Source organism: Electrophorus electricus, chromosome 19 (genome assembly GCF_013358815.1).
Source record: "Electrophorus electricus isolate fEleEle1 chromosome 19, fEleEle1.pri, whole genome shotgun sequence".
NCBI lineage: Eukaryota > Metazoa > Chordata > Actinopteri > Gymnotiformes > Gymnotidae > Electrophorus > Electrophorus electricus.
In genome coordinates this window covers 495,685-505,449 of record NC_049553.1, presented here as the reverse complement: position 1 = coordinate 505,449, position 9,765 = coordinate 495,685, and the positions used below count along the sequence as shown (strand labels likewise).

Here is a 9,765-nt window from a genome sequence, read left to right as displayed (position 1 = left end):
GTGAGAAAGAGACATGAACGAACAAAATGAAGAGCAAAGAGTAAGTGCTGTGTGTCTGCGCACCTTTGCTGAGGAGACCTTGACGTAGACAAGGATTGGAGCAAGTGAAGTCTTGTTCAGCTGAGCTGGATGGTTTATGGTGTCAGCGTCCAGAACTACTAACTGCAGAGTCCGTGCCAGCTCAAAGATCCTCTCAATCTCGTTCTGTACCTCAGCTAACACACACACACACACACACACACAAGGTGAGGAGTGTGGAACCTCAGTGAGTCATTTTGTCAAGTTATTCAGGCTATTTATTATTTTCACTGTTGGAATTCTTAATTGTCTGAGCCCAGAGCGTGTAAAGGTCCTATCTGACTATGCATTTTCAATGATTACATGTCAGATTTCAGGCTTCTAAGTAAGCATGCGTGTGTGTGTGTGTGTGTTTGTGGGGCCGGTGTTGAATGGCGATTGTAAAAGAGATTACTTAGAGTGCAATCAGAAGGTCAGGCTGTAAGAATGTCTTTGATCTTAATCATGCCTCATTAATCAAGCCAAACTAACAATCATAACAAGCTTCTTGGTCTCCTTGTCTGTCATTCTCAAAGACTCTAAGGCCCTGCCGCTGACTCTGATCTTAAACCCCTGAACCCTTGAACTGATCTTAAACTCTACTTTCATGTCTTCGTTATGTTCTTAAGAAATCTCCTTAAATGCACCCAAACAAAATGAAAATGAAAACAAACAAAAAACCCATTAATAATGCCTTTGACCATTCTGCACAGAATTTACACACATTACAGAAATGTTCAAGTCAAAACATGAATCTAAATGGAAGTGCACACACCCTCACAACACAAATGCACTGACCTAGGTTGGTGCTGGATCGTTCAATGATGGCATGTTTACTGGGGTTATTGAGAACAGAGCGCTTGGCCAGAGAAATGTCTGCCATCACCCTAGTGATTGATATCCTGGTTAAGGAGAGAGAGAGAAGACCCAAATGAGCACATGAAGAAAATTACTTTTCACACATAATTCAACAAGAGGAAAAAAATAACTGAAGTGTGTCAGCAAAACAACTGATGTACCCAGGTACATATAATTGAGAGGAAAAAGGAGTAGCTCATTCGAGAATTACAGCCACTAATCTGCGCACGTATTTTGTGCTTCAGTAAATGATCTTTTATGACGTGTTTTATGCTTTCATTGTGTTTTCAAAAGTGTTTTGGCCTGAAATTTGGTCACTAAAATATAACTTTGTTATATGCAAAACATTTAGTGCATGGGAAGAGTGCCAAAATCTCCTCATCTGTAACTGTAGTAGCTGCAGTGCAAATGTGGCCATGCGGTGTGCTTCTGTACTGCAGCTGGGTTCAGTGCTGGACCTGTTCCAGCCAGGAGCGGGCGTGCGCACGCATGCGGTCCGGCTGCTTATGGCCCAGCATGGCCAATTAAGGCAATGAGACGAGACTATTTAAAGGAGCTTCGCGTGCACACTAACGCATAAACTAACCCAGAGAAGGACGGATGAGGACAAGGCTACTAGACATAGGGACAGGGAGAAAGAGGGAAAGATTTTCAGCTTTTACCTCCCCTCAAATTTTCGTTTCAGAAAGTCAAATAGTGCTTTTTGCATCATATCTGTCACCTGTAAGAAGAAACCAAGATACACATGTAAATATGCCTGATTCACATATACAGAACATCACCATATGAAGATCTCAGTACATTACACTACTACCACAAACATAAAACCTTAAAAAATATTTTTTTTTATATCTAACAATAATATATAACATAGTATGCTGCCCTATGTGTGGTTCATAACTAGGTCTGAAGGCATACAATTAATGGATGTGGCCAGAAAAACACCAAGCTGCTCCACAGAATCACTGGAAATCTAATTTCAAGTGAGCTAATTTGATGCAAGTTTATGGCATCTGATTTATAGTCACAGTGGGTGCATCTGACCTCATAACCCTTGAGTGAGGGTCCGATCAGGACCACAGGCCTCATGGAGGGCACCACGTCATATGGGGCAATGTGCTCCGTCTGCAGGGTGCCGGAAAACACATGTCATTCTCTCTCACACTCTGGTGAACAGTCCAAGCTCCCCTGCCCCACCACGCAAGACACATAAACTACCACACCCTATTTTGCTAGATAAAACACAAAACCACACACAGATAATATATCAGTGTTTCCTAGCCCCAATCTATTAGAAACCATGATCTGTACATTGCTGAAGTTTTCCCTGTCCTGAACACACATGACCCAACTCCTGTAGGATAAGGTGTTGAGTTGGCTCAGGAGTGCTGGATTAAGGCAAACTGAAACATGTGCTGAACATGTGCCGGACTGAGGCACAACAAATGCTGAAAAATACTACAGAGTGTATAGCTGAGGGTTTCTTCCTTTGAGAGGAAAAAAAGTTTTCCAGACATAAAAATAACTTCACAACTCACTTCTATAAAATGTTAAACAGATTCCTAGCTAGGTGTCTGTGTTATGCTGTTTGTAGAGATTAACTAGTGAATACTTTTTTTACTCTCAAAGTTCAGTGATGAAGAACAGTCTATCACAAGTACTTTTGCAAGAGGCACAAACATAAACCAAATCTTCTCTAGCATGAGAGTCTGATTTATGTAAATGTGCCATGAGGGAGAGTAAGTAGTCAATGAAGCAATGATTCCACACTTCACTGACACTGTTCTCAATTAAAACAACATTTGTGAAACATTTCATTAATATTCTGTGACTGAATTTAGTCTTCAGTGGCAGTTATAAACTAATGCCTCCGTCTGTAATTGGATCAGAATAATTAACTGGGTGATACTGACACAGTTATCTGTAACAACCATGGAGTCCCTCTTCAGAGGCTAAAGAAATAATTATGTTAGATTAAATATGACATAATAATTATGGAACATATATGAAACACTTGGGAGTTCCCTACTAAATAATAACTTCTAAAAATAATATTTATGAAGGATAATTCTTTCTTGGTGTGTTCACTGATCTTGCTTCATTGTGAAACAGTAAATGTGACAAAATCTAAATCTCTCAGCAAAATACTTGAGTGAACATGAGTGAACATGAATATCTTGAAAATAAATGTAGTACAGACCAATACATATTTCTCATACATTTACAAGGTACAAAAAGTTTTATTCCAGCATGACAAAATTAACCAAGGACTGGGTAAATATAGCACAATTAGTTTATGAATGGGAACTCTAGTCAAAGTGATTGATTGGTCTACTGAGCAGTACTGAAGGAATGAACACACACATGTGCGCATACACATCAAATGTCTTAATTTGATTTAAAAAATACTTGTGGATAATTCTTTTATTGCAATATTAGATTGCTGTTTTATATAAGAAACCATTTAACTCAGGACTCTCATAACATAAAATAAAGAATAAATAATAAAAATGTATACTAAAGGCTTTAATACATTTAAAATACTATGATGTGAAACAAGTGATAAAATAAAGCACGCACTGAGGTCCCATTCATTGTATTACACACACACACACACACACACACACACACACACACAGATTAAAGCAAAGCTTAGTTAACAAAGGTTATTGAAATGGGAAGAAACACACAGCCATGTAAAGAAAGACACTACTGGAGCCTTGTAGGCCCAACAGGCCTGCAAGGCCTTAGAGCAGGCCTAACTTACCGACTTCTGCTTCTGTGCTGCTTAGGAGAGGCGATGAGAGAGAAGCAGGGAGGAAGGGTGAGAGAGAGAGAGAGAGAGAGACAGAAAGGAAGTGAAAAGATTTAGTGGTAGAGAGAGAGGCAGAAAAAGGAAAAAGAAGAGGGAACAGAGCAGAGGGAGAGAGAGAGAGAGAGAGGGAGAGAGAGAGAGAGAGAGGGAGAGAGAGAGAGAGAGAGAGAGAGGGAGAGAGAGAGAGAGAGAGAGAGAGAGAGAGAGAGAGGGAGAGAAAGAAGAATAGTAAAGGGGAAAAAAAACAAGTGGTTACGACCAAGCGAGCATGCTTATGGCTCTGGCGTGGACATATGGACGACAGACAGACAGAGAGGCAGGCAGGGCTCTGCATGACGCTGCACAACTCATGTGCCATGCACAGCCGGACGAACGAGCACAGAGTCTGGTGGGGGGCAGAGCCGTGGCCCTGGTTACCTTCTTAAAGAAGGGCATTCGTTTCTCGCGGGCTAAGGGGGATATAACTGGGTTGGGGCTGGCTTTGGGGGAGCGCTGCAGGGGAGGAGGGTCAGGCTCCTCTGGGTCTAAGCTGGCAGCGTCTATGTCCACGGCAACACACACACACACACACACACACACACACACACACACACAGTTACATATGGGGCTCGAAAAAGGAAGGCACAAAAGGCACCCGCGGATATACCAGAATCGAACACATCGGTGTTCACTGGAGGATTCTATTCATTTTGCAGCATAGATGAGCAAACGTGAAATTAAACCACATAAAAAGACAATATAAATCACGGCATGCATGTTATTTTCAAAATCAGGTGACTAAAACATGTTGAAACATTGTGGCTTGAAAAAAACACACTTATTTCAAAATGTTACCCATGTAGCTGGAAGTTCAGCGACTCCAGATACACCCATGTGCACACAAGTGGCTGCTGTATTCTGAGACAAACTAGAGTCAGCTAAACTAACCTGCAGGACACTCTGAAGTTAGTCTTTAAGTCTGTCACTCAAGATATTTTTAATAGCATGCCAATGGTAGCATCAAATGTAGAACCTGTTTTCAACATTCAGAACTTAACTGCTCATTTAGCTTGATCATGCATAAAAAACATTCGCATATGACATTCTAAATCTTTATGTTAAATAAGTCAATGACATTCATTAGGTTTATCTGAATGATAAAGTACAGAGGTGTAGTTGGTAACTTGTAGGTAGTAGGAAATAAAAGACTTACGAGAGTTTTGAGCCAGCTGTGCTATATTGGCCAAGGATTTACTACAAAGAGAGAGAGAGAGAGAGAGAGAGAGAGAGAAAGAGAGAGAAAGAGAATGGGAAGAGAGCAAGATAGTGACATATTTCACTCTGGTAGGGTGCAGGGATAAGCATTAATGCAGAAAAAGCAAAGCAAGAAATCTACAGAAACACATATAGAGTACGGATGCGTGCGTGTGTGTGCACGTGTGTGCGCGTGTTTGTTTGCGTGTACCTGGGGAGCAATCTGTTTGGTTTTGCTTTTGGCTCCTGGTACGTGCTCGCAGTTTCTAACTTCACTGGACTGGGGATAAAACCGATGTCACACCCCTCTTTCACCAAGCGACCAATCCACCACTCATTATTATATTTCTGCAATACACAGAGATCCATCAGCTCAAAGACACAGCCAATCATTATCATAGTCATCATCACCATCATTAATAACATATCCAAGCATATGTGTTTTCATGGCTGACCTCTTTAACATGTAGAAAATCTTTAGGTTCAAAAGAGATTGCCATTCCAGGCACGGGGGCATTATCCTTGGGGCTAGCGTTGTAACCAATGTTTGTCCGAACGGCAAACGCTACAGGTCTCATCTGTTCAGGGTGGGGAGACATAACATGTCAACAGAAAGGAGAAGAAGAAAATTGATGAGGACCTGCTTTTTCAGTATATTCTGAATCATTCAGAATGAGAATCTGAATCAATCTCTTGAATCAAAACTGTAGCAATACAGCAGCATAAAACATATAACAGCAGCATTTAGGCAACAAATTTTATGATTAGACATGAATTGAGGTTGCTACATTGCGATTAGATTTTTTTTTTAAAGCCCTTAAAAAAACAGCCATTAGTGACTGTTGACATTAACATTGTTAACATGCTCCTGGTTCTAAGACAACGTGGAATTTTTAAAAGATGCCAACAGCCAATCTTTTTAGCTACTAAGCATTTTATCTGCTAGCTAGTGGATAAAGTGACCAAACCTAAAAGAGCTAAACAACCAACACGGTACAAACATTTTAAGAGCTAAACTGACATGGTTTCCCCACTTGGGCCTTATGGTTCCCATGGTGCTAAGTGCCTTGTAATTTGTTTTTGTTTATGTCTTCGTTTTGCCACCGCCCTTCCTTCCTGGTGTTCACCTGCAGTACAATTTCCCTTAATTATTATATTTATTTATATCCTGTGTTTTCCTGCCTTAGTAGCCATAGTCAATCATTAGTTGTAAGTCTTCTCATGTTCTGTGTTTCTTGGATTTTTCCCTGCTGGGTTTGTTATGTATTCTAGTTTTGCTTCTCAATATCCTGGCAACTCGACCCAAGACTGTTTTATGGATAATGAGTATTGGATTACCCTTAATAAACATTGTTTAACTTGCATCCTGCCTGGCCTTCCTCCGTGTTACAGAATGACAGACTGAAAAAAGACACAGTGAGTGAGCAACAGCCCTGTTTATGGCTCTATCATTGGAGCAAAACTCTGAAATACCAGTTTAGTCAGCTCCAGTGTTGCCTTACTGGGAAGAGTAATTTCCTTCATGCCCGGAGAGACCAAGGGCTCATTGTAGGTTGAAGAAATCCCTTATGTCTACCACAGGAATCCAGGTTGGTGCACTGATTTTTATCTTTGGTGGCAGTGCTATTTTAAGGCCAAAGTTTGTCTATCTTTGATTAAGGGAGCACTCATCGGGGAGTCTAGAGAATGGGAAGAAACTGTGCAGGGGAACAAAGTGGCAGAAACCTGACATGGTTTTCTATCCCTTTTGCTGGACTGCTCTGATTCTCTATTAGGGCCAAAGAACTATTCCAACGCTACATGTGCACTCCCAGCTGTTTGCGATCTCTGTCACCTCTTCAGCCCTGATGCCTGTTGCTCCCAGCTCCCTGTCCAACCCTAATGCCCATGTTCAGTCCTGATTAAACCTGACCACCTCTCAAACCCCAATGCTAGCAGTCCTGGCTGGCTCTGCCCCACTGCATGCAGTCCTGGCCACACTAGATGCCCAGTCATCCTCCAGAGGAGGTTCTGTGCCTCGGGGTCTAGCTCCCCCTACATGGGGGAGACAGGCCTTGGGGAGGACCCAGGGGTCTCTGTGCCTGTTTCTGGACCTGTGTCTCGCGTCTTAGGTGTGGAAGTTGCTGCATTGTTTCCCACTTTTGGCATGGAAGACACGTCCCTGCCTCCTGATTCCAACACCACCACACCTTGGTCTCTAGAGGATGTGATTCCTACATGCTGCTCCCACAAGGGTGTGGACATGCCCTGCTCCGGACCATTTTGTGGAGTTTTGGATTACCTTTAGTAAACACTGCTTGTCCTGCCTCATCTCCCTCTACCTTACATGATCATGGAAGCAACAAAGGGTGTGATATCAGAATAATGCAACACGTTAGCCCAATGTGAAGGTGCCCAAGAAGACGAGAGCAACAGTTGGCTGTGGCAGATACTGAAGCAACAGTATCTTCAAAATAGCTTCAGTAACGTGACCGGTAACAGAGCCATACCTGATTCCTTGCCTTCACTCACTTGTTTTGTTATTGGTTTTGTCAGAATCCCATTACTGCTGTAACACATTACACATCCTGATAAAATGAGGACTTCAGTACTACAAACAGCTGACATGAAGGATAATAGATTGTTTTATGAGAAGCTTGAAGAATACAGAAGCTTCAGTAGGAATTAGACCAAATGACTTAACACTTTCCTACAATAATCTGTACATGTAGGAAAAGGATGATCACTGTCCAAAGACCCCTCTTCACCTGATCATGTTAGCATAAAGGTTGGTAGAAAGTAGGAATTTACATTAAAGTGCAGTTTATCAAATCAATTTTATTTTATGTCTCACATAGGAGTAAGGTGAGTCAAAAGCTTAGGTGCTTACCTCTTACATTTTAGTGAAAAATAATAACATAAATGTATATATGATTATACTATGTATATCTTCTAGAGGGGAAAAATACAAAAAGATAGGAAGGGTACAGATATTTTCCTACACACTATTCATACGCATTTCTTACACACATCAGGCATTCATCATACATACACTGTATGTAGACGTGAGTGGAGTGGCAGTAGTTGTAGTGTGTTGAATTTTCATTAGATATTACATATTATTGTCTATGCTGTTTATTGACATTGTCTATAAAGAGTAATGGGGGTCGATTAAAGGAGAGTGTGGGCTTGTCTGTGTGAGCGTAAGTATATGAGAGTGCTGATGAACTGTCCCTGAACAGGCTGGTTCTAGTTTGTATGCTTCTGAATCACCTGCCAGATGATAGCAGCAAGAAGATACCGTGCCTTGGGTGGGCGGGGTCTCTTATGAGCCTCTCTACTAAAGTTCCATCGATTGTGCTGGGCATGCGCTCCATTTCCTGCTTCCTAAAGTCCGCTATCAGCTTCTTGGTCTTGTTGCTGTTGAGTGAGAGGTTATTCTCATGGCACCACAGGGAAGTGACCTCCTCTCTGTAGGCTGCCTTGACCTCATCCGAGATCAGACCACTGCTGTCATTGGCAAATGTGATGGCTTTGAAGCTGTGTGTGGCTGTGCAGTCATGGAGCACAGGAGAGGTCAGAGCTCCCTGAGTGGCTGCTGAATTGAGACTCAGCGAGGAGGAGATGGAGCCGTCCATTCCTACCACCTGGCGACGGCCTAACAGGAAGTTCAGTTTCCAGCTGTACAGAGAAATGATCAGACCTAGAGCACGTAGCTTCCTGTCAAGGACTGAGGGGACTACGGTGTTGAATGCAGAGCTAAAAACCACAAACAGCTTCCTCGTATATGTGTTCTTGTTCAGATATGAAAGGGCAGTATGCGTTGTCAGGGCTGGGGCATCATCAGTGAATCTGTTCTCTTAGTAGGCAAACTGTGAAAGATCCATGGTGGCAGGAACTGAGGTGCAGATGGATTCTCTACCCAGCCTCTCTCAAACCTCTTGCTTATGATGGAGGTTAGAGCAACAAAAGGTTAGATCAGTCATTGAGACAGATTACAATGTTTGTCTTGTACCAGAATGATAGTGGCCAATTTGAAACACATTGGAACCACAGACAGTTGTTACTCAAGCTAGCTCATCTGTGCGTACTTAAAGCGTATGTCGGGTGATGCTGTCTGATCCGGCTGCTTCGCAGGTCTATATTATCTGAAAGGATCTGTGCATATAGACAGATAGTGAGAGACTTTGCCTCGGTGCAGCATGGTCTCATTCACAGGTCTCAGCGTGACCTAAGTCGAAACATGTATTTAGTTCGGTATTTAGCTCATCTGGGAGTGAGGTGGTGGTGGTAGTCATGTGGCGTGTTTTCCCCTTGAAGTCTGTTATATTGTTCAGTCCCAGCCACATACTCTTTGTATTGGTGACATTGAACTGATCTTGAACTGGTCTTTAGGAGAGCATAGCTGTCGTTTTTATAGTCCACCATGTTACTGGACTTAAAAACAGCACTTTGTGCGATCAGTGCTTTGCGCACTTCACTACTGAGACACGGTTTCTGGTTTGGGTAAACATGGATTGTTCTTGAGGGTACAACATCACCTATGCACTCTTCAGTGTTATTGAGAATATTTCGAACACCCCCAGTCTGCATGATCAGAACAGTCCTGAAGCATTGCGACTGTCTGTATCTGACCTACTTGATGGTGGGCGCCTTCCTCTTCAGCTTCTGCCTATAAGCGGGCAGGAGTAGGATGAAGGAGTGATCTCATTTGCCAAATGGAGGATTGGGTAGGCCTTTGTATGCTTCCCAGAAGGTGGTGTAGCAGTGGTCTAGTGTCTGGTGTTTCCATGTGTTGAAGTTGATGTGTTGGTAATATTTGG

The 9,765-nt window shown here is 42.3% G+C and overlaps 1 protein-coding gene across 6 annotated transcripts in view; it reads right to left on the bottom strand.

Moving 5' to 3' along the window:
• The window catches only part of cacnb2a (calcium channel, voltage-dependent, beta 2a), a 52,270-nt gene that overhangs the window by 3,048 nt on the left and 39,457 nt on the right, over window positions 1-9,765 (bottom strand). For 5 of the 6 annotated variants that reach the window (XM_027019380.2, XM_035519661.1, XM_035519660.1 and 2 more), the window contains 8 exons: window positions 5,419-5,541; window positions 5,175-5,311; window positions 4,923-4,963; window positions 4,148-4,269; window positions 1,960-2,040; window positions 1,578-1,636; window positions 856-959; window positions 64-215 (listed from right to left, as the gene is read on the bottom strand). In XM_027019380.2, the coding sequence (XP_026875181.2) occupies window positions 64-215; window positions 856-959; window positions 1,578-1,636; window positions 1,960-2,040; window positions 4,148-4,269; window positions 4,923-4,963; window positions 5,175-5,311; window positions 5,419-5,541 (819 nt within the window). Of the gene's footprint in view, window positions 1-63; window positions 216-855; window positions 960-1,577; window positions 1,637-1,959; window positions 2,041-3,682; window positions 3,700-4,147; window positions 4,270-4,922; window positions 4,964-5,174; window positions 5,312-5,418; window positions 5,542-9,765 lie in introns of all 6 variants that reach the window. The other variant, XM_027019381.2, reaches the window with a different exon arrangement.